Source organism: Oncorhynchus clarkii, chromosome 18 (genome assembly GCF_045791955.1).
Source record: "Oncorhynchus clarkii lewisi isolate Uvic-CL-2024 chromosome 18, UVic_Ocla_1.0, whole genome shotgun sequence".
Taxonomy (NCBI): Eukaryota; Metazoa; Chordata; class Actinopteri; order Salmoniformes; family Salmonidae; genus Oncorhynchus; species Oncorhynchus clarkii.
Genome location: NC_092164.1, coordinates 36,875,130 through 36,901,140, shown reverse-complemented (window position 1 = coordinate 36,901,140; position 26,011 = coordinate 36,875,130). Strand labels below are relative to the sequence as shown.

At 41.9% G+C, this 26,011-nt stretch overlaps 1 protein-coding gene across 2 annotated transcripts; it reads left to right on the top strand.

Annotated features, from left to right (window-relative positions):
- Positions 1-13,480: 13,480 nt before the first annotated feature.
- LOC139372599 (C-type lectin domain family 4 member F-like) lies at positions 13,481-24,401 on the top strand. Of its 2 annotated transcripts, XM_071112356.1 has the most exons (9): positions 13,481-13,579; positions 18,605-18,691; positions 21,459-21,581; positions 21,912-22,007; positions 22,119-22,193; positions 22,642-22,704; positions 23,057-23,220; positions 23,338-23,465; positions 23,565-23,971. In XM_071112356.1, the coding sequence occupies exons 1-9, from the start codon at positions 13,510-13,512 to the stop codon at positions 23,731-23,733; spliced, it is 975 nt and encodes a 324-aa protein (XP_070968457.1). In that variant the 5' UTR covers positions 13,481-13,509; the 3' UTR covers positions 23,734-23,971. The 2 variants fall into 2 exon arrangements, with proteins under 2 accessions (XP_070968457.1, XP_070968458.1); XM_071112357.1 differs by lacking the exon at positions 18,605-18,691 and having other exon boundaries at positions 23,565-24,401.
- The last annotated feature ends 1,610 nt before the right edge of the window (positions 24,402-26,011 follow it).

Sequence of the window (26,011 nt, the reverse complement as noted above, 5' to 3'; positions counted from 1 at the left end):
CAATTTCCGGTCGATTTCTCAGCCAAACGTGAAGAATAAACTGAGCATTTTTCGCCTACAAAAATAATATTTTTGGAAAAAAGGAACATTGGCGATCTAACTGGGAGTCTCATGAGTGAAAACATCCGAAGCTCATCAAAGGTAAACGATTTAATTTGATTGCTTTTCTGATTTTCGTGACCAAGTTACCTGCTGCTAGCTGGACATAATGCTATGCTAGGCTATCGATAAACTTACACAAATGCTTGTCTTGCTTTGGCTGTAAAGCATATTTTGAAAATCTGAGATGACAGGGTGATTAACAAAAGGCTAAGCTGTGTCTCAATATATTTCACTTGTGATTTTCATGAATAGGAATATTTTCTAGTAATATTTATGTCCGTTGCGTTGTGCTAATTAGTATCAGTCGCTGATTACGCTCCCGGATCCGGGATGGGGTGTCAAGTAACGAGTCCGACGAGAAGGATATACTGCTTTCCCGGGAGCAGGACCATGCATCCGCAGAACAGAGAAGCTACGTCAGGTAAGACGAGGGGTGGGTGTGTGTCTATTTGTCAATAACATCTGGTGCCCAATGTCTAATATTATAGAGGTCTTGACATATTGCTCGCCTGAGGCAGAGTACCTTATGATAAGCTGTAGACAACACCATCTACCAATAGAGTTCTCATCTAAACTCAGCAAAAAAAGAAACGTCCCTTTTTCAGGACCCTGTCTTTCAAAGATAATTGGTAAAAATCCAAATAACTTCACAGATCTTCATTGTAAAGGGTTTAAACTCTGTTTCCCATGTGTGTTCATTGAACCATAAACAATTAATGAACATGCACCTTTGGAACGATCGTTAAGACACTAACAGCTTACAGACGGTAGGTAATTAAGGTCACAGTTATGAAAACTTGGGACACGAAAGAGGCCTTTCTACTGACTCTGAAAAACAACAAAAGAAAAATGCCCATGGTCCCTGCTCATCTGCCTGAATGTGCTTTAGGCATGCTGCAAGGAGGCATGAGGACTGCAGATGTGGCCAGGGAAATAAATTGCAATGTCCATACTGTGAGACGCCTAAGACAGCACTACAGGGAGACACGAAGGACCGCTGATTTTCCTCGCAGTGGCAGACCACGTGCAACAACACATGCACAGGTGCCCGAGTTACACCAGGAATGCACAATCCCTCCATCAGTGCTCAGACTGTCCGCAATAGGCTGAGAGAGGCTGGACTGTGGACTTGTAGGCCTGTGGAAAGGCAGGTCCTCACCAGACATCACAGGCAACAACGTCGCCTATGGGCACAAACCCACCGTCGCTGGACCAGACAGGACTGGCAAAAAGTCTTCACTCTTCACTGACGAGTCGCGGTCTTGTCTCACCAGGGGTGATGGTCGGATTTGCGTTTATCGTCGAAGGAATGAGCGTTACACGAGGCCTGTGCTCTGGAGCGGGAACGATTTGGAAGTGGAGGGTCCGTCATGGTCTGGGGCGGTGTGTCACAGCATCATCGGACTGAGCTTGTCATTGCAGGCAATCTCAACACTGTGCGTTACAGGGAAGACATCCTCCTCCCTCATGTGGTACCCTTCCTGCAGGTTCATCCTGACATGACCCTCCAGCATGACAATGCCACTAGCCATACTGCTCGGTCTGTGCGTGATTTCCTGCAAGACAGGAATGTCAGTGTTCTGCTATTGCCAGCGAAGAGCCCAGATCTCAATCCCATTGAGCACATCTGGGACCTGTTGGATCGGAGGATGAGGGTGAGCCATTCCCCCCAGAAATGTCCGGGAACTTGCAGGTGCCTTGGTGGAAGAGCGGGTTAACATCTCACAGCAAGAACTGGCAAATCTGGTGCAGTCCATGAGGAGGAGATGCACTGCAGTACTTAATGCAGCTGGTGGCCACACCAGATACTGACTGTTACTTTTGATTTTGACCCCCCCCCCCTTTGTACAGGGACACATTATTCCATTTCTGTTAGTCACATGTCTGTGGAACTTGTTCTGTTTATGTCTCAGTTGTTGAATCTTGTTATTTTCATACAAATATTTACACGTTAAGTTTGCTGAAAAGAAACGCAGTTGACAGTGAGAGGACGTTTATTTTTTTGCTGAGTTTATATTATTTGTAGCCGTCTATTTACCACCACAGACCGCACTCAACCAACTCTATAAGGCCATAAGCAAACAGGAAAATGCTTATCCTGAAGCGGCGCTCCTAGTGGCCGGGGACTTTAATGCAGGCAAACTTAAATCAGTTTTACCAAATTTTTACCGGCATGTCACGTGCAACCATAGGAGAAAAAAACTCTAGACCACCTTTACTCCACACACAGAGATCCATACAAAGCTCTCGCCCACCCTCCATTTGAAAAATCTGACCATAATTATATCCTCCTGATTCCTGCTTACAAGGAAAAACTAAAGCAGGAAGTACGCTACAGGACTGTTTTGCTAGCACAGACTGGAATATGTTTCGGGAATTCATCCAATGGCATTGAGGAGTATACCACCTCAGTCATCGGCTTCATCAATAAGTGCATCAACGACGTCGTCCCCACAGTGACCGTATGCACATATCCCATCCAGAAGCCATGGATTTCAGGCAACATCCGCATTGAGCTAAAGGCTAGAGCTGCCACTTTCAAGGAGCGGGACATTAATCTGGACGCTGAAAGAAATCCCGCTATAATCTCAGACGAACCATCAAACAAGCAAAGCTTTAATACAGGATTACGATTGAATCACAGGAAAGCCCATAAAATTGTCAGAGACTCCAGTCACCCAAGTCATAGACTGTGTACTCTGTTACCGCACGGCTCCTTAACAGCTTAGTTTATTTGGTAAATATTTTCTTAACTCTTCTTGAACTGTACTGTTGGTTAAGGGCTTGTAAGTAAGCATTCCTCGGTAAGGTCTACACTTGTTGTTTTTGGCACATGTGACAAATAAAGTTTGATTTGATTTGTAGAATTATAGTGAAGACATCAAAACTGTGAAACAACACATCTGGAATCATATAGTAACTAAAAAAGTGTTAAACAAATCAAAATAGATTTTAGATTTTTCAAAGTAGCCACCCTTTGCTTTGATGACACCTTTACACACTCTTGGCATTATCTCAACCAGCTTCACCTGGTATGCTTTTCCAACAGTCTTGAAGGAGTTCCCACATATGCTTAGCACTTGTTGGCTGCTTTTCTTTCACATCCCAAACAATCTCAATTGGGTTGAGGTCGGGTGATTGTGAAGGTCATCTGATGCAGCACTCCATCACTCTCCTTCTTGGTCAAATAGCCCTTACACAGCCTGGAGGTATGTTGGGTCATTGTCCTGTTGAAAAACAAATGATTGTCCCACTAAGCTCAAACCAGATGGGATGGCGTATCGCTGCAGAATGCTGTGGTAGCCATGCTGGTTAAGTGTGCCTTTATTTCTAAATAAATCACTGACAGTGTCACCAGCAAAGCATCCCTACACCATCACAGCTCCTCCTCCATGCTTCACGGTGGGAACCACACATGCGCAGATCATCCGTTCACCTACTCTGCGTCTCACAAAGACACGCTGGTTGGAACCAAAAATCTCAAATTTGGTCTCATCTGACCAAAGAACAGATTTCCACCGGTCCATTACTCGTGTTTCTTGGCTCAAGCAAGTCTCTTAGTCTAATTGGTGTCCTTTAGTAGGGGTTTCTTTGCAGCAATTTGACCATGAAGGTCTGATTCGCGGAGTCTCCTCTGAACGGTTGATGTTGAGATGTGTCTGTTACTTCAACTCTGTGAAGCATTTAATTGGGCTGCAATTTCTGGCTGGTAACTCTAATGAACTTATCCTCTGCAGCAGAGATAACTCTGGGTCTTCCTTTCCTGTTGCAGTCCTCATGAGAGTTGGTTCATCATAGCCCTTGATGGTTTTTGCGACTGCACTTGAAGAAACTTTCAAAGTTCTTGAAATGTTCCGTATTGACTGACCTTCATGTTTTAAAGTAATAATAGACTGCAATTTCTCTTTGTTTATTTGAGCTGTTCTTGACATGGACTTGGTCTTTTACCAAATAAGGTTATCTTCTGTATACCACCCCTACCTTGTGTGGCAAAGAAGGGGGTCAAGTGATAAATGGCAGATATGTGAGAGCAGAACTAATAAACGGGCTCTGCCCGATCACTAAAATGGCCACCCCTGTGAGAACTACAGATCACAAAATGGCCGACCCCCAAAACTACAAGTCCCAGAAGCAAGGGGAACCCTCAAAGGTGGAGCCGACACACAGATAAAGGGTCAAGAAAAACCAGGAAGAGAGAGAGAGAGTGCTGGAAGGATCTATGAACAATAGAGAAAGAGACAATAGAGATTGGCTGGATTTACCGTGTATGAGCTGGATTGTTTTGGACTTACCTTTTGGCGTTTGGACCTGGACCTACCGAGAACCCGATTCGTGTACCGAACCCTGCTATCCTTGACCTCGCCTACGGCCTGGGTGGACCAGGACGGAGAAACAAACACACAGGTACTGTCCTGTTCGAAAGAACTCTCATTCTTGGGTGATTTGGTGACAGTTTACCACTTAATTTGTGACAAACGCTCCTAACCTTGAAGAGGTTTGCCATACTTGTCACAACTCAACTGATTGGCTCAAACGCATTAAGAAGGAAAGAAATTACATAAATTAACTTTTAACACGGCACACCTGTCAAATTAAATGCATTCCAGGTGACTACATCATGAAGATGGTTGAGAGAATGTCAAGAGTGTGCAAAGATGTCATCAAGGTGTCACGACTTCCGCCGAAGTCGGCTCCTCTCCCTGTTCAGGCGGCATTCGACGGTCGACATCACCGGCTTTCTAGCCATCGCCACTCCATTTTTCACGTATCCATTTGTTTTGTCTTGTTCTCTGCACACCTGGTTTTCATTCCCCAAACAATTCATATGTATTTATTCCTCTGTTCCCCATCATGTATTTGTGTAGGATTGTTTGTGTTACGTGTATTTTGATATTGTGGATATTGTTACGCGCATTACTTTTTGTCTATGTTCCGTGTTTTGGGCACATTTTATGTTATTTTGTGCTGTCATTTTGACCGGAATAAAAGTGTGCCTGTTCACGACACTGCTCTTCTGCACCTGACTTTGCCTCCAATACACACTCCTAACACAAGGCAAAGGGTTGGTTACTTTGAAAAATCTCAAATATATACTCTTTTTTTTTTTGGTTACTACTTGATTCCATATGTGTTATTTCATAGTTTTGATGGGTCATAAGCTGACATGTAGAATTGTTTTAAGGTTAGAATAGTGCCAACTGTAAAGTTTTGTGGAGGATGAATAATGGTCTGGGGCTATTCTCATGGTTCGGGCTAGGCCTCTTAGTTCCAGTGAAGGGAAATCTTAACGCTACCGCATACAATGACATTCTACACCATTTTTTATAAAAATAATATAGATGTCCACGTAATTTTGGTCATGTAGTGTTTAAGAAAGCGATATTTTTGTTAGTTCTTTACACTTATTTAAACCCTTTTTTTTGTGTTGGCACAAAACTACCTCCATACTTCCATACATTTTTTATACCGGAGACTAACATTGTGTTTGTGAGAATCTCCCCTTTCCACAGTGGGGTTACATTAATTTGTAGCCCATGGTATCGACTTCAGATGAGTCCCGGCACTACAGCCGTGTTCGTGTGACGACAGATTTTTGGGATGTCTCATGGTCTGATAAACACTGCTGTAGCTCGACCACCTTCCACCGCAGATGCGGAAGGCCGTAGGCGGATGTGGTGGATTGAGACGCAGCCCATGCAACAAAAAAGATATCTCTAGCTTAAACTGACGGATTCTGATGTTGATTTTTATATTATGTCACTTAGGTTGACACACCGGTGCATCAATAGACTCCAGGCTAGGGGGTTCAAATGAAATGTATCTTGAGGTGTACTTACTTGTAATTATTGTGTACCTACAAAGTACGTTACCCATTCTGACAATATAATCGTCAGCTTCTCAAAACGCCACCCAAGTGAAAAAATAAACACACTAGTACACCATAGAGTACGTAACATCTACATAAGTACAAGGTTGTCGCTAGATGTTACACAGGATTTTCAGTGCATGCAGAAAGTATTCACATCCACTGACCTTTTCCACATGTTGTTGTGTTACGACCTGAATTTAAAATGGATTAAATTTAGATGTTTTTTTGTCACTGGCCTACAAACAATACCCCATAACGTCAAAGTGAAATTATGTTTTTTTTTAACATTTTTTAAAAACATATTAAAAATGAAAATCTGACATTTCTTGAGTCAAGTATTAAACCCGTTAGTTAGGCAAGTCTAAATAAGTTCAGGAGTAACAATTCGCTGAACAAGCCACATAATAAGTTGCATGGACTCACTCTCTGTGCAATAATGATGTTTAACCAGATTTTTTAAATGAATACCTCATCCCCACAAATAAATTATTTGTAAGGTCCATCAGTTGAGCAGTGAATTTCAAACACAGATTCAACCACAAAGACCAGGGTGGTTTTCCAATGCCTTGGAAAGAAGGGCACCTATTGGTAGATGGGTAAAAATAAAAATAAATAAAAAGAAGCTGTATACACAACTTACAGTTGAAGTCGGAAGTTTACATACACCTTTGCCAAATACATTTAAACTCAGTTTTTCACAGTTCCTGACATTTAATCAGAGTAAAAACTCCCTGTCTTAGGTCAGCTAGGATCACCACTTTATTTTAAGAATGTGAAATGACAGAATAATAGTAGAGAGAATGATTTACTTTTATTTCTTTCATCACATTCCCAGTGGGTCAGAAGTTTACATACACTCAATTCGTATTTGGAAACATTGCCTTTAAATTAACTTGGGTCAAAGGTTTTGGGTAGCCTTCCACAAGCTTCCCACAATAAGTTGAGTGAATCTTGGCCCATTCGTCCTGACAGAGATGGTGTAACTGAGTCGGGTTTGTAGGCCTCCTTGCTTGCACACGCTTTTCAGTTATGCCCACAAATGTTTTATAGAATTGAGGTCAGGGCTTTGTGATGGCCACTCTAATACCTTGACTTTGTTGTCCTTAAGTAATTTTGCCACAACTTTGGAAGTATGCTTGGGGTCATTGTCCATTTGGAAGACCCATTTGCGACCAAGCTTTAACTTCCTGACTGATATCTTGAGATGTTGCTTCAATATATCCACATAATTTTCCATCCTCATGATGCCATCTATTTTGCGAAGTGCACCAGTCCCTCCTGCAGCAAAACACCCCCACAACATGATGCTGCCACCCCCGTGCTTCACGGTTGGGATGGTGTTCTTCGGCTTGCAAGCCTCCCCCTTTTTCCTGCAAACATAACGATGGTCATTATGGCCAAACAGTTTTATTTTTGTTTCATCGGACCAGAGGACATTCTCCAAAAAGTATGATCATTGTCCCCATGTGCAGTTGCAAACCGTAGTCTGGCTTTTTTATGGCAGTTTTGGAGCAGTGGCTTCTTCCTTGCTGAGCTGCCTTTCAGGTTATGTCGATATAGGGCTCGTTTTACTGTGGATATAGATAGTTTTGTACCTGTTTCCTCCAGCATCTTCACAAGGTCCTTTGCTGTTGTTCTGGGATTGATTTGCATTTTTCGCACCAAAGTACGTTCATCTCTAGGAGACAGAATGAAGGCGTTATGAAGGCAGTGTGGTCCCATATTGTTTGTACTTGCGTACAGATGAACGTGGTACCTTCAGGCGTTTGGAAATTGCTCCCAAGGATGAACCAGACTTGTGGAGATCTACATATTTTTTCTGAAGTCTTGGCTGATTTCTTTTGATTTTCCTATGAAGTCAAGAAAAGAGGCATTGAGTTTGAAGGTAGTTCTTGAAATACATCCACAGGTACACCTCCAATTGACTCAAATGATGTCAATTAGCCTGTCAGAAGCTTCTAAAGCCATGACATCATTTTCTGGAATTTTCCAAGCTGTTTAAAGGCACAGTCAACTTAGTGTATGTAAACTTCTGACCCACTGGAATTGTGAGACAGTGAATTATACGTGAAATAATCTGTCTGTAAACAATTGATGAAAAAATATCTTGTGTCATGGACAAAGTACATGTCCTAACTGACTTGCCAAAACTATAGTTTGTTGACAAGAAATTTGTGGAGTGGTTGAAAAACAAGTATTAATTACTCCAACATAAGTGTATGTAAACTTCCGACTTCAACTGTACATTTCCAACATACTGTACTTGACATGTCTGTCATGAAGCATGAGTCAGTATAAAAACACCACAGTCAGCCTGCTAATCAATCTAAATCAGCTGCAATTGACCTGAGTGTCAACAGGCACTATTACGCTATTGGCCACGGTAACTCAAGCCCATTCAAATACAGGATTACTGATGACTAGAACTATGGTTTCCATAGCTACCCTTCACAAAGCCTTACTCTGTGGATGTAGTCATCCTGTTTGACCTGTTTAAAGCGTTCTGGTTGAACACTAATGTATAACAATCTACAGTTTAATACTGTACAGTTACACTAAATGGCGTATACAGTAACTAGTATTTAACAGGCCCGTGGGGGAGCTGGCTAGTGAGACTACAATGATGATGGCTGGATTAGTCTCCATGGGAGACTGATCAGACATGCTCGTAGCAGTGGTAGTAGTGGAGGGGGATGGAGCGATGGAGATCGCCAATGTCAGGGCGAGAGGGGAACGAGGGAGAGTAGGCAGCTAAATGTTGAGAGTAGTTCTTACATGTGTGATTCTTTACCACTCAAGAACAATGTTATACAGTCTTTTCTTTACCATGTCTTCACTGTGGTATACAGGGGATGTAAGCTAGTCAGAACAGAACAGGAAGTTGCACTTGAGGTTAATTTAATCCCTATAAAAGCTGTGACACAATCTCAAGTAATTCCTTTTTTTACCGGTAGAAGGTCTTAGGGGGAACTCCAAGTCTGTATGACTTTATGTCTACCTCTCTTTTCAAAACATTGGCTGTGACAGGACACATCACAATGTGCTATAACATATGACATAAATCCTAACCTTTTGGCCCTGGCGCTCGCACGCATCACACTTAGCCACCTGAGTGAGGAGACAAGCATGATGTAGAAATACCAGTTAGAGCGTACCTCAAAGAATAAGAACTCACATAACAGCTAAGGGCTGGCACAATTACAGTATAACCCTGTGACCGACGGTTATGGATGAAGACCGCCACTAAAATAAAATAACCGACATAACGGGGAAGCTGGGCATGAGTGTGTTTGAGTCTGTTTCTGTGGTAACGTAGACTCTTAACAAAGTGATGAAGCTTCGTTGCTCCTTGCTGAAACAAGCAAACAATGTTTGTTTTTAGCATCCTATAGGGACCTGACAGGAAGTGATCTAAGCAGCTAGTTGAGTTAGTGTGTCTGGTGGTGTTAGAAGAGGAGAGTAGAGGACATTCTCTCTGCAAGCAGCAGCATACATCACAACCACAGGGGGAGAAGATTAGAACATAAAGATGATATCTTTGGTTCTGTTAAGAATATGAGGGGATTTCTCAGCAGACCAAATGTAGACTAAACTTAAATAGCACATAGTGCAGGGTCTAATGAGGAAACCTGACAGGATGGGATACAGGAGCTGCGTTAATGCGCAGCAAACAGTATAAACCAGAGGATTTTCATCAACCCAGTATAAAAAATCATGGTCTTTGCTCCCTTGACTTTACAGTGCAGAATGGGGAGATTAAAGGTATGCAGTATTTGTGTACGTGTCACTCACCACTCACCACAGGTAGAACTCGTACAATCGGACAGGACAGCGGAGGGGATTCTCACTGTTCTCCCGCACCTCCTCTTTCTCCTCGTCCTCCCTCTTCCTCTTCGCTGCCACACCGTCTGCAACTGCAACACACACAGGTCCATGATTAAATATGAATCAAATTTGATATATATCATTTTACTAAATGCATTAGTAAACCCAGCAACCCACACTTAAATCCCCGTTGCCTTGGCAACAGTGGCAAGGGAATAACTCCCTAGGTAGGAATAAACCTTGAGGGCAACACTCTCACATGACAACATAAACGTATGCATATGCAGAAACGTGCAGTATTAGAAAGCGCAAAAAAATGCATGAATGAGACAAGACAAAGAACCTGGGACTAAACACCTCCCTCTGCAACTGGATCCTGAACTTCCTGAAGGACCGCCCCCAGATGGTAAGGGTAGTAACAACACATCCGCCATGCTGATCTTCAACACGGGGGCCCCTCAGGGGTGCGTGCTCAGTCCCCTTCTGTACTCCCTGTTCATTCATGACTGCATGGCCAGGCACGACTCCAACACCATTATTAAGTTTGCCGATGACAACCGACAACGATGAGACAGCCTACAGGGAGGAGATCAGAGACCTGACCGTGTGGTGCAAGGACAACAACCTCTCCCTCAACGTGATCAAGACAATGGAGATGATTGAGGACTACAGGAAAAGGAGGCCCGAGCACACCCCCATTCTCATCTACAGGGCTGTAAGTGAAGCAGGTTGAGATTCCTTGGCGTCCACATCACCAATAAACTAACATGGTCTAAGCACACCAAGACAGTCGTGAAGAGGGCACAACAAAACCTATTCCCCCTCAGGAAATTGAAAAGATTTGGCATGGGTCCCCAGATCCTCAAAAAGCTTTACAGCTGCACCATCAAGAGCATCCTGACGGGTTGCATCACCACCTAGTATGTCAACTGCTCGGCCTCCGACCGCAAGGCACTACAGAGGGTAGTGCGTATGGCCCAGTACATCACAGGGGCCAAGCTTCCTGCCATCCAGAACCTCTGTACCAGGCGGTGTCAGAGGAAGGCCCTAAAAATTGTCAAAGACTCCAGCCACCCTAGTCGTAGACGATTCTCTCTGCTACCACACGGCAAGCAGTACCGGAGCACCAAGTCTAGGTCCAAGAGGCTTCTAAACAGCTTCTACCACCAAGCCATAAGACTCCTGAACATCTAATCCAATGGCTATCCAGGCTATTTGCATTCTGATACAGAATGCAGTAATGTGTACTGAACCTATCTGCCATAATAAATAAATACAGTGGAAGCTGCATTCATATAGACAATATTGCCATAGTTTATAACTGGTATGAATGTTGACTGACTGCTATTTAATGAAAGCCATGACCTATTCCTATTAAAGAAGCCCATTTTAAATCTTAATTTCTTATGTCATCAACAAGCTTTTTGAAAGACAGCTATTCGTCAATCCAGATACACAGATTTTTATAAGCGGGGACACTATCAACAGGGTAATCATCAAATGTACATATGCATTAATCATCAGATAGATTTTTACGTGATTTGGAGAATAACATAGACTTGGTTTTACCTGCATTAAGTACCAATTTCAGTTCAACAATGGGTTTCTGCAAAGCAATGAAGGTAGATTGAAGCTCCAAAATAGCCTGGTCAACTGTGGGGGCAACAGCATACAGAACATTGTCATCTGGATATTGGTATATGTTACATTTCTTTGCAGACAGACCAACATTGTTTAAATTAACCAGATTAAGTACAAGACCTAAAATCAATCCCTGTGGGACACCTTTCGTAATATCGAGGAAACCTGACTTAACACCATCAGAAAAAAAACATGTATTGAAAAGAATGCCAGTGATTACAGATGTCATTCGGCCATGTCAGCAAAGTTGTTTTTGTAATCTTCGAACCAATTACATGATGCCTGATCCATACTGATTGCAGACAACCTTTGAATCAATAAAGTGTGGTCAACAACAACTTCAATAACTCAATAAAGAGGGCAGCACAGTGCTTTCTCCTATCCATACCCTTTACCACATCATTTAACACCAAGGTTGCATCAGAGATGGTGCTATGACCCGCCCTGAAACCAGACTGGTGTACAATTAGAATACATCTCGTAGCTAGGAAGAATCTAAGACGACAGTTGATTAATGATTCTACCATTTTTACTAAGCAAGACAATTTCAAGATCGGGCGACAATTATTTAGGTCAGGGGGGGTCACCACCTTTGTGGAGAGGGAGCACATGGGCTGCCTTCCAAACCCTGGGGATAGCACCCGAGATAATCGTCAGATAAAAAATGTGCCAATGACTTCTCTGCAGAAAGAATGGATCCAGCAAATGAGCCCCAGTAGATGTTTTCTTAAGCAAGGCATCTAGCACATCACAAGTAAAATGTTGTTGGAATGAATAATACAAACTATTCCCTAGAAGTTGAATGATCTTCCATCCAGCCAAGTAAAGGCTGAGAGAGTAAAGAGCAGTCGACTCAATGACCCGTGTCAAATAAACCACAATGTCTTTCAAATAAAAAGCTTGCCAAGATAAAATGCTGATTAAAAGAGTCTGACACAACTTGCTTAGGCCACGCTTCAGTGCGTTAACTATTTTCCAACATTTTGACGGATCACCAGCAAACTCTGAGGTAGAACATAGAAAGTAGCTTGAGTTAGCTTTCTTCATTGAGGAAGTACATCTACAGTATTTCACAATAGCCTGAAACACTGCCAATCAGTTACCGAGTCAGTTTTTCAAGCCTTATCCCAAGGCCTGATTTCTTTTTCTTCTCTTTTTTTTCAGTCCTTAATGGTCTTTAACAACATCATCAAGAACCAAAGATGCAAAAGTTGTTTATGATTCTAAATGCATTTCGTAATCATATTGTCACGGTCTGGTGAGAACCTCAACTCCATTTCTGCCAATTTCTATTGCATATATTGAAAGCGGTGTAACAGTGTACTCTGAACATTTCATGACTCTTGGACCAAGAAAATGTATTCAAAACACTTCTGAAGTTCAGTAATTGTATATTCGTTAACAGTAAAATATAGCCCTATTTCTTTCCTTTCCTAGAGTTTCTGTATTGTTTGGAAATTGACCAAGGCCTAATTTCTCATCATAATGAGATCTGAAAGTTCTATAGGGAACCAAGGATTTGTTCTATTTTGAACTCTAAGGCGTTTAAAAGGAGTGTGATTGTCTACCAGAGAAATAAAAATAGATGAGAAGTTCTAGAGCCAATTCAGTCAGACAAGAAAGCTCTATCAGCTCTGTGTGTGTGTGTGTGTGTGTGTGTGTGTGTGTGTGTGTGTGTGTGTGTGTGTGTGTGTGTGTGTGTGTGTGTGTGTGTGTGTGTGTGTGTGTGTGTGTGTGTGTGTGTATGTGTGTGTGTGTGTGTGTGTACCACCTGCTGTTATGGTAGGTTTACAACAATAACGCCTTTCAGCAGCTTGGTGAGTTCCAGTGTGGAATACAAGGTCGCTACGTGTTGGGTTAAGGTCTTTACCACTTATTAATTAGTACTTGTAGTAATAACTGAATTTAGTTGGTTAGTTAAATTAATGCCGCAAAGAGAGAAAAGAGAAGTCCTGTCATTGAGCAACTGTTTTTTTTCCCAACACATAGTCCCTCCCTCAGTCCCCGTCATATAAAATAAGTGTCTATTTGGGTTGATGAAATAAGTGTCTGGTATGAGTGTTTAGATCAGTATGTCTGAAGGAATAGTCTACGCTGATGTGAAGTTCAAAAAGCACCAAAAGACTGAAGGAAAAGATGGTGGTAAGTTCTAAACTAAAATATATTTTTATAATCATGCTGTATGCTCAGGGTGTGCAGAATGTTCAACAAAAAGCTTCCTCTATCTGCCATATATATCTAGAATCTTTAAGGGGCAATCTAGGATCCATTTTTGAAATGAATGCTATATAGCCGTTGATTCTTGAAGAATATTACTTATAAACGCCTCATCAGCTTAGTTCAACTGTATTACCCCATCAGAACAAATGTAAGCTTGTTTTACAGCATTGTTTATATACAATGTAATTGTAAACAAGCACCGTTTGGCTTTAAATCATGGTTAAAATTATCATTTGTATCTCATGGTCATGGATGGTCCGTCCTCGCTCCCATAGCTCCGTCTATGAACTTGAGAGTGGTTACAGTCCTCCAGCCCCATCCCCCAGCAGTTTACCAAAAAAATACCCAGATAGCCCCTTTAACTGACTTTATTTGACTACACATATTGATACCCTATTTCAAAACATGTTCGCGAGGACAAAAATGACTTGCATCACAGAGATTTTAGAGACTACAATTCAAAGGGTTTGCAGGAAACATACAGTGCCTTGCGAAAGTATTCGGCCCCCTTGAACTTTGCGACCTTTTGCCACATTTCAGGCTTCAAACATAAAGATATAAAACTGTATTTTTTTGTGAAGAATCAACAACAAGTGGGACACAATCATGAAGTGGAACCGTCAAAAGCGCAGAGAGGTCCGTCAAGGGTCCGTCAAAAGCGCAGAGAGCATCATGAAGAACAAGGAACACACCAGGCAGGTCCGAGATACTGTTGTGAAGAAGTTTAAAGCCGGATTTGGATACAAAAAGATTTCCCAAGCTTTAAACATCCCAAGGAGCACTGTGCAAGCGATAATATTGAAATGGAAGGAGTATCAGACCACTGCAAATCTACCAAGACCTGGCCGTCCCTCTAAACTTTCAGCTCATACAAGGAGAAGACTGATCAGAGATGCAGCCAAGAGGCCCATGATCACTCTGGATGAACTGCAGAGATCTACAGCTGAGGTGGGAGACTCTGTCCATAGGGCAACAATCAGTCGTATATTGCACAAATCTGGCCTTTATGGAAGAGTGGCAAGAAGAAAGCCATTTCTTAAAGATATCCATAAAAAGTGTCGTTTAAAGTTTGCCACAAGCCACCTGGGAGACACACCAAACATGTGGAAGAAGGTGCTCTGGTCAGATGAAACCAAAATTGAACTTTTTGGCAACAATGCAAAACGTTATGTTTGGCGTAAAAGCAACACAGCTCATCACCCTGAACACACCATCCCCACTGTCAAACATGGTGGTGGCAGCATCATGGTTTGGGCCTGCTTTTCTTCAGCAGGGACAGGGAAGATGGTTAAAAATGATGGGAAGATGGATGGAGCCAAATACAGGACCATTCTGGAAGAAAACCTGATGGAGTCTGCAAAAGACCTGAGACTGGACGGAGATTTGTCTTCCAACAAGACAATGATCCAAAACATAAAGCAACATCTACAATGGAATGGTTCAAAAATAAACATATCCAGGTGTTAGAATGGCCAAGTCAAAGTCCAGACCTGAATCCAATCGAGAATCTGTGGAAAGAACTGAAAACTGCTGTTCACAAATGCTCTCCATCCAACCTCACTGAGCTCGAGCTGTTTTGCAAGGAGGAACGGGAAAATATTTCAGTCTCTCGATGTGCAAAACTGATAGAGACATACCCCAAGCGACTTACAGCTGTAATCGCAGCAAAAGGTGGCGCTACAAAGTATTAACTTAAGGGGGCTGAATAATTTTGCACGCCCAATTTTTCAGTTTTTGATTTGTTAAAAAAGTTTGAAATATCCAATAAATGTCGTTCCACTTCATGATTGTGTCCCACTTGTTGTTGATTCTTCACAAAAAAATACAGTTTTATATCTTTATGTTTGAAGCCTGAAATGTGGCAAAAGGTCGCAAAGTTCAAGGGGGCCGAATACTTTCGCAAGGCACTGTATTTGTTAGCTGGTTTGCATGCAATACTTCATGCCTTATCAGTGATCTGCGCTGATCATTTTACATTACAGTTTTACTTTGTCGCTTTGGTCACATTTTCACAAGTATCTGGTGCATTTTCACAACTCTTAGTACAAAACTCTTGTTAGATTCTTATTTTTCAGAGTAAATAACCCACGGACACTAGAGAAGCTTTAACCAAGTTTAATTCTTCCCAAAGGTTCTGTACAGCTGTAATCAGACAGCGAAACGTCTCATATCACAGTTATATACATCCTACTTAAGACACTCCCTCTCTCCAATCCGACCAGATACTAACCCTGATTACTCACTTAAGGGGAACTGACCTCACCTCCTGACCTCAACCCCTCCTTCACCTAATCCCCAGCTATTCATCCATCTTCCCTATATCAACACATCGTTCTCTTCTCCTCCTTCAAACACATTCCAAAGCCTTCTGGCTCCCTACAGACTCTTTCTATTCAAGGCTTCGTCTCTATCATTTAATTAACATCTCAATGTGCAAAGTTTAGCCAATTCCAACACTCTAAACTGGTCACACTTGTAACCAAACCAGTCTTTAACTCTTTCATTGTGCATTCATTTGGATTGTAAACATCTCTCACCACACAGCCATTGATTCAAAACATATGTTTATTGTGAAATGTAATGAGAACATTGGTTTAATTTCTATTTAGTCATTTTAACTAACAGTTAATCCAATAGAAAACAATGCAAGATTCGTGTTTCAAATCGCCCTTAGAAGTACTGAAAGTAAAATGCTACAGTACTGTAGATTACAGTAGATTACAGTTTTCACATTAGGCAATACACTTACATTACCCAACAAAATTGACAGAAATTCTATAATTTCCATAATGTCTATCCGATGTGTAATCAAAGGTGTGATCAATGAAGACATCCTCTACAATCATTCATGCAAAAAAAATGTTTTTCTGATATAATTGCAAATGTAAGAAAGTAAATGAAACTAATTAAATGAATGAAAATAAAACATAACTTTTAGCATGCATTAGTTTATATGAAGCCTGTCTTGAGCATTTGGCCATAAATTCTCATTCACATCACAGTGAATGTCCTCATTACTCATGCACCACAGGAAAAAACCTTTTGACATGGCTAATCCAAGCTTGACATTGGTCTGCATTGATGTCTTCGAATGCCTCATTCATGGCCAGAAGTAGGGTGTCACGCTCATAGGGATGGCGATCGTACAGCTTCACCTCCATGCTGAAAAAGATTCCTCTATAGGGTTGAGGAAAGAAGAGTATAGGGCCACGAATTGGGGATGGGCCCAAAACCATGCCTGAACCACCTCTGCAGGGTGGAACCTGACATTGTCACACTCAGTGACATAGGTTACCCCTTCACATTGACAGGCCTGCTCAATTTCATTGAGAAACACAATAAGATATGCAGCGTTGTAGGATCCAAGTAATGCCCTACATCCTGCCACACCATCCTCAGAAATAGCTGCGTACATTGAGATGTTTCCCCCACATTGTCCAGGCCCTTGGCCGGTTGCCCATTGGACGATGAGTTTCCACCCACGGCTCTGAGTTTTGGCCAAGTTGAAGCCCACTTCATCAACAAATATATATTTGTGATGGTTCACAGCAGCATCAAGCACCATCACCCTCTAAACTATATTTTGGTTAGTTATTTTTACAGTATAGTTACAATATGATAGTGTGATGTATCATGTGCATCAAATAGTAACAGTAATACAGTATATAGTGCTGTACCTGAACATACGTGGCTTGCAGATGTTTCACCCGGTCGTTGTTTCTCAAAGGCATCAGGTAAATGTGTTTCATAGATACCTGGTGCCTCTTCAAAAGGCCATTGTTGGTAGGCTGATGGATGTCACATTGGCAAAAGGTGTCATCGTTCTCCTCAATGGCCTGCTCTATTTCGGACAGCCGTATGTCATTCCTGGCCCTCACCATTTCCACCACTGTCCACTCCTTCTGGTCAGCACACGGCCACCACCATGGGGTCTTCTGTCCATTCTGAGGGTAGAACAGAGTCTACTGTCAATAGATCATACTGTAAGACTCTTGTAACATGTTTTGTAAATTTACATGCATTACAATACGTCATTTACTGTAGATGTAAAGCATAGTGCATGTCCTCCAGACTTACCGCTTTTCTTGATGACATTTTCTCAGGATCAAATTGACAGTTGATCTTTTCAGATTGGGGTGAACTAATCTGTCAGCCTCTGCCATGGTAAGGCCTCCGTTTATCACATGTTCAACAACGATGGCCCTGATTTCATTAGACACAACAGTTCCCTGCCTCCCTCTCTCTGATGTCCACCTCTTTGACGGAGCCCATGCCCAACTCTTTGACCTCTTTGATAGGGCCCAGGCCCACCTCTCTTAACAGGCCCATTGTCCACGAGCTCTTTGATTTCCACCTTTACCTTGCGGTCTTTCCTGCTCCATGTTGAAATCAATTAGCAACAACTAGTAGTCATTATGCATGGTTATCATACATGTCATTTAGATGTTTATACTTTACAAACACACGTTATTTTTGTAGTTCTCAAAATACATAAATAGTGGACAAATCAGTTTAAAATTCATAGGTTTACCAAACGGTTAAGTGGTTAACCATTAAGCGCAGTTGGATTAAGTGATGGTTGAATGTATTTGAACAAATGAAGAGAGAATCAAATGAAAAGTATTGTGAGCATTGCATTGTGAAAGGCAATGACTTTATATGAAAGGTATTTCTAGATGAAACACTGATCAGGTTTGGTGAAAAGTTTACTGTGTGGTTTTGTGTGTTGTACTTAGTCAATAGAAAATGTGCTTACATTTTTGAAACAACAGCCTTTGTCATGATCTGTTTTGAGTTTGTACAAAATTTTACCGCATTCTTGTGAAAACAGGACCAAAGTGCTAAAATAAAAAATAAATAAACTGAGTGTTAAAAATGCTGGTTCAGGAACAGCCAATGTGATGAGAGGAGTTGTCTTGTGCTCACACTTTCATGGTTACATTCCAGCAACAGCATCCACAGGGAATGATGCCACGTACTCTGAAATCTCAATTCCCAAAGCCGGACGCAACCTGCCATCTACCGACACTAATGGTATGTGTGTGTGTGTGTGTGTGTGTGTGTGTGTGTGTGTGTGTGTGTGTGTGTGTGTGTGTGTGTGTGTGTGTGTGTGTGTGTGTGTGTGTGTGTATAGGTGCGTGCGTGGGTGAATATGCGTGGGATCGTGTGGGTCAGATGAAGTCAGTGCAAGCTCGGCAAAACAATTAGGAAGTTTCCTACATACGGGTGGAAAAAAGGTTTACAAGATGCAGAACAGATTCTATTTGAGCTTTTTCGTCAAAAACCATGTTCCTTGTTCCTACGAGTCATACACTGAGTGTACAAAACATGAGGAACACCTTCCTAATATTGAGCTGCACCCCCTTTTGCCTTCAGCACTGCCTCAATTTGTCGGTACATGGATTCTACAAGGTGTCGAAAGCGTTCCACAGGGATGTCCTTTAGCTGGACGTCCTTTGGGTGGTGGGCCATTCTTGATACACACAAGAAACTGTTGAGCTTGAAAAACCCAGCAGTGCTACAGTTCTTGACACACTCAAACAGGTGCGCCTGGCACCTACCATACCCCGTTCAAAGGCACTTAAATATTTTGTCTTGCCCATTCACCCTCTGAATGGCACACATACACAATCCATGTCACAAATGTCTCAAGGCTTAAAAATCCTTCTTTAACCTGTCTCCTCCCCTTCGTTTACACTGATTGGTGGATTTAACAAGTGACATCATTAAGGGATCATAGCTTTCACCTGGTAAGTCTGTCATAGAGAGAGCAGGTGAGCAATCCCAGGTACTTCTCTGCCGCTGCCACTACAACTATTTTCTGTGACTTTCAATTCATTTCTGCAGTACAATTAACAACCATGGCTATAAATGCTAAAAAGCCCACCGTACTGAAGCACCTATTCTTCCCATCACTCATGATCTCCACCTACTCACATGAATGCTCTCACCCTGTACCCATCTTCCTCTATCACTCTCTTCACTGCTTAGGCATACAACAGTTTCTGTTCTATTCTAACCATGGCAACCTCAATCTGCCTTTCTCTCACTGGACACCTCCGATCTCCATCCCGATGATCACCCTCACAACTAACACAACTTTCTCCACCGATACCACACATTCCTTCATCTCATGCCCTCCTGCACACTTCTCACATCTGGGCATGTCCCTCCTACACACTGCTGCAATATGCCCATAAACATGACAGCTAAAACACAGTAATATTTTCGTAACATAAGCTCTCACGTGATAACTGACACTTCCTACTTTGACCTTATCTGGTAACGACGCTGCATCAAAACTCAGCATGACAGATAATGTCTTCTCCGGTTTGCCCACCGTATCTACGTCTCATCAAGTGGCAGGTGTCACAGACACTGGGAATCTTCCATTTCAACTGCTCCTCCTCAACACTTAATGCCACTCTCGTAATCACTCCTTTCGACGTAGCCCTGCTCCCAACCTCTCCTCCACCCAACCTGACACCACATGTGGATCAACCAAACAACAAGGATCCATTTCCTTCGGGCTCCCGAGTGGCGTAGAGGTGTAAGGCACTGCATCAGTGCTAGAGGTGTCACTACAGACCCTGGTTCAATTAAGGGCTGTATCACAACCAGCTGTGATCGGGAGTCCCATAGGGTGGCACACAATTGGCCCAGTGTCATCCTGATTAGAGTTTGGCCAGTGTTGGCCGTCATTGTAAATAAGAATGAGTTCTTAACTGACTTTCCTAGTAAAATAAAATAAATCAATTCTCTCTACAAATCTCACCCCCACTGGGCCAAAATCATCCTTATCAGCCTTGGGACGAAGCTCGAACTCAGCAATCTCCTCCTCAACAAGTTCCGTCTCTGAACTGCTGCAGCACGTATCCCTGTTTTTGCACTTGACGCCCACCTTCCTCACCTCACTACTTCCCTCTACACTCAACATATATGCAGCAGTCATCACTGCACCTGCCGCCACATTTAATTCATCCTCACACTCCTCCTGTCCCAGTTCCTCCTCAAGCTCTTCCAAAACTTCTGTGCAATCCTCCATTCCATATTTACTAACAATCTTCCATGTCTCTCCTTTTTATCTGTCCATCTTCTCCTTCACCAGATCTTTCAGAAGACCTGTGTAATCCCCCACTCCATGTTTATTCATAATATGCTGCACTTTCTTCCGTATTTCCTTTTCTGCCATCTTCCCCACCGTGGCCTTCGCCCAACACCCCGACCGCCTCTACACCATCTTCCCCACCGTGGCCTTCACCCAACACCCCGACCACCTCTACACCATCTTCCCCACCATGGCCTTCGCCCAACACCCCGACCGCCTCTACACCATCTTCCCCACCGTGGCCTTCACCCAACACCCCGACCGCCTCTCCGCCCACTAAGGATTACTTGTCGACTCAGAATGATTTAGCCGGAGTGTATTTTCTCTCGCTTCAGTTAAAATAATGGCCGCCATAGATTTCAAGAAATGTTGCGTCATTTTTTACGTGGTTGCGTCATATTTCGTTGCATACTTTCTGTTGAAGTTTGCATCAATGCATGCTTCAAAATATGTACAAACGGAGTAAGGACTTGAGAAGTGCCCTCCCTGCTCCGTTTTGCATACTTTGATTTGGAATCATACTCTGACCCTCCCGTGTTTCAATTTGCGTGCTCTGAGTACGGTAGTATGCATTTTGAGAAACACCCACAGCTGTACGTTTTCTTCATGTTTGATGATTTCATGTCTCACATACAATAAAATGAAGTATCGGGTCTTATAGGTCAGTTTAATTCATTCTCTCTGTCTCCTCAGCTGGTGACCCTGATTCTCAGAAGGGGTTAAAGGTCAAACCAGGTGGATGTGACCCTGTCAAAGTGGTCCTGGTGACTCTCTGTGTTCTTCTGATGGGGACGGTCATTGGACTTGTGTTCCTGTGTGAGTGACCTAGATAGTGGAGGTGGCTAGTCTAAAGCAGACTCTATATTGGAGACAGATTCATAGAGGCTCTTGTCCAGAGCTATGAATATAGAGAAATATCAAGGCACATTTTTTAGCGCAAGAGCTGGAAAATCCCCACAGTCCTGCTTCAAATGGATAAATGTTTTATGCCAGGTCATTGTCTAATTTCTGTGACAACATAACTGATAAAATATATAATAAATGAATAGCTATTTGTAATACTTTTCACAATCAACTAATATTACATTATTATGCAGAAGAATGTTGGGGTCAGATTCCTACAATTTAATGTATTTTTGCAATCAGATATCAGCAACCTGCCAACCAAAAACACAGAGCTCCAAATTCTGCAAGCGGCTTACAATCGAAATCTTACAGATTTGGAAAAAGCTTTTACCTCAGGTGAGTTTAGTTCACACAAAGAAAATGTTCACATCGGTTTTCTAATATAACTGTTTATATGTAGCTGGATGTAAGGAACTTGAGTCAGAGTTGTTATCTTTTGGCAACTAGCTTTAATGATCAAAAACAGAGAGCTTCAAGAACTGCAAGACAAGAACAAAAATCTTCAGGAGAAGGAACGTGCAGGTGAGTGACACAGATATGACCCTCCAATTAAATTGTGTTGTCTGCCACTAATACAGCCTTTCCATTGAAATGTTCATCCTTATAAAATATTAGAAAAAAGGTGCTGCTTTTGTTATTGTTGGTTAATTCCAAAAAGTATGGATTCCAATGTCACGCTGTGAAAACGATGCAGGGTGGCATTTATTGTCATGAATCTTGCCCTGGAGGCAGCTCTGCAGCGTGGTCATCAGCTGGCACAGCCACAGTCATAAAATCTGATTTTAAACCTAACCCTAATCTTAACCACACTGCTAGCCCAAACCGTAAATGAAGACCAAACAGCTCATTCTTGTTTTCATAATCGTTGTGAGGCCCATCTAGCGGGAGTTGCTCAGTTCTGCCTTCAGGACAGGATTCATGGCAATAAACTTCAACCTGCGAAAAGCATAATTATCTTTATTCACAACAGTTCGGCAACAAAATGAAGAATTGAGAAATCAGAGAACTCCACCCTCTTGCCCTACAAACACAGGTGAGATTATACTATGAGGGAATGTGTTTACTCATAGATGTAGTAGGTTGTATTATGACCCAAGATAAAAACCTGTTTCAGATAGCAATCCTGAGTTAAACTCAAAACTACTTCAAATCAAGTTGTCAACTTCAGGGGCAGTCTGTTTTAGTTCCTCCTTATTCATTGATGCAACAATATAGCATTCTTGAATAGTTGTGAGATGATCATGCAGTATACAGTCTCATATACACATGGATTGTACACTATCAGTAACACAAAAACAAAAGACATTTGACTATAGGTAGGCATAGAGATGAGTAGTGCACGGGGCACTGACAATGGCATTGGGTTATATCTGTTCTCTCCACAGGGAATAATGACTGTCCTCAACCTATGAACTGTGCTGAAGACTGGGAGTATTATGGGGGGAAGTGCTATTACTTCTCCCCTGATAAACTGACCTGGGCTCAGAGTCGGGATAAGTGTATCACCAGGGGGGGACACCTTGTCATCATAGGGAGCCTAGAGGAGCAGGTATGACTCTATTATTGATTCTCTCAGTAGTTTTGATGCACATTTTTCCTTTCCTCTACTAACATACAAATGAAAATAAATCTTGACATAAGTCTTCAAACAATGTTTCTGGTGAAGACGTTCTTAGATCAGAAAATTGGTACAAAAATAAGTACGGACCCTGAAGACAAGTTCTGGATTGGGCTGACGGACAGTATAAACGAGAATGAGTGGTTATGGGTGGACAATTCATCTCTAAGCACAAGGTTTGAATGCATGTTTAAATCAATATCGTAATACAATCACCCTAGATTAAAACTTATTGTGATCATACCTCTTATGTATTATCATCCTTCAATCCATAGATTCTGGCTTGGTGACCGGGAGCCAGATGACTGGAAAGAAGAGAATCTCGACGGTGAAGACTGTGTTAGAATGGGGGAACCGGGTGGTACTAAAGACGGCAAGAGTTGGTTGGATGTCAACTGTAATAAGACTCAGAGAAGCATATGTGAGACAAAATCCCCCTTGTGAAACAGTATCTTTAAGGAACTCAAAGGTTCCTTTTAAATATGTCTCTGAACAACACCAAAGTATTTTTTGCTGGCATTGATAAAAAGGAGGAGAAACTGTATTGTGACTGGTTTACAGGAGATTACTGCTGATATTCACATATCTTTCTTTTTTTGAACATACATTTTTTATGCATTTTATGCTATGGTGTAAAACAAACCAAATCCCCAACTGAGTCTAATTAAAAACATGTCAGATACATTCAGTTCACGCCTCTTCACTTCTCAGTAGGCTACAGGTGTTGGATCTTAATTTGCAGAGTATTGTTGTTGCAATAAGATTTGAACTTTAGTCCTTCAATCATGTCATATGTTGCTTGATTTGTGGTTAAGCTGTTACCTGGCCAAATTTAGGCTACATGAAAAGTGCAATATTGTTAAGTGTGTGTGTTAGTGTGGGTTTTCAATTCATTTTTGTAAATCATGATATCTCCATTTTGCAGTGCAGGAAAATTCTCAGCAACAAGAGTGATACAATTAAGATCCTACACCTGTACATCATCCTCAGTGTGTTTTGTACATGTATATTTCTGCTTAACAGTGCTGTCTCTAGGCTAGTCATTTGAGAGAAAAAATATTGTGTGTGTGTCTATCCAAACCATTGAATTAATAAAGTAAAATTAGTTTTTTTCAGCAGTACATTTATTAAGAAGCTTTGTTGTCTTACCTACAGTAGTTCAGGGGCTAGAAAAATAAGATGCCAGAATGCCTACTGTTCACTTCTCTAGTGGTGTATCATGAATATTCAAAAGGTAGAAAATAAAGAATTGTCATTTGAGGTTTGACACAAAGCTTTAAAGTAGGTGTATTAAAGGGATTTATTAGTGTCTCCATACCCACCACATTTACATGCTGCTTTGCAGTAGTCTGAGAGATCACTATTCATTATTAGATTACCAAGATGGTGAAATGGAGCCTCATACATGGTCAGTGGTGATTATAGCATGTAGCATGTTTTTTTTAGATGCATGCCAGCAAAGCCACTACACAACACTAAACAATACATAAATAGCACTATAACGGTGACAAACTGTTAGGGCCTACATAAAGCAGTCCCAACACCTTATCACTGCTACACCTGGCTATTAAGGGAGCCTTGTCTGGCAGCGAAACAGTTCATTCAGCCTCATTTACTGCCTTTAAAAAAACAGTTGCTATTTTTTTAATTTAACTAGGCAAGTCAGTTATGAGCACATTCTTATTTTCAATGATGGCCTAGGAACAGTAGGTTACCTGCCTTGTTCAGGGGCAGAACGACAGATTTCTACCTTGTCAGCTCAGGGATTTGATCTTGCAACCTTTCGAATACAAGTCCAACGCTCTAACCACAAGGCTACCTGCCGCTGCCTTGCTTAACAAATGTGTTTTCTACTGACAATTGAAATCTACAAACTATGGCATAAGGGAACGACAAGCGAATAAGAAACAATCTGTAATTTAGATTAAGACATTAAGGAGCGAACTAGGACAGACGAAGTCCATTCAGAAAGTATTCAGACCCATTTCCTTTTTCCACATTTTGTTTCTTTACAGTCATATTTTAAAATGCATAAAAATAAAAATAAAATCTCATCAATCTACACACAATATCCCATAATTACAAAGAGAAAACAGGTTTGAGACTCGAATTTGAGCTCAGGTGCATCCTATTTCCATTGTTCATCCTTGAGATGTTTCTGCAACTTGATTGGAATCAACCTGTGGTAAATTCAATTGATTGGACATGATTTGGAAAGGCACACACCTGTCTATATAAGGTCCCACAGTTGACAGTGTATGTCAGAGAAAAAAACAAGCCATGAGGTCGAAGGAATTGTCCGTGGAGCGAGACAGGATTGTGGCACATATCTGGGGAAGGGTTCCAAATCACGTCTGCAGCATTGAAGGTCCCCAAGAACAGTCGACATCATTCTTAAATGGAAGAAGTTTGGAACCATTAAGACTCTTCTTAGAGCTGGCTGCCCGGCCAAACTGAGCAATCAGGGGAGAAGGGCCTTGGTCAGGGAGGTGACCAAGAACTCGATGATCACTCTAATAAAGCTCCAGAGTTCCTCTGTGGAGATGTGAGAACCTTCCAGAAGGACAACCAACTCTGCTGCACTCCACCAATCAGGCCTTTATAGTAGAGTGGCCAGACGGAAGCCTCTCCTCAGTAAAAAGGCACATGACAGCCTGCTTTGGAGTTTGCCAAAAGGCACCTAAAGGACTCTCAGACCATGAGAAACAAGATTCTTTGGTCT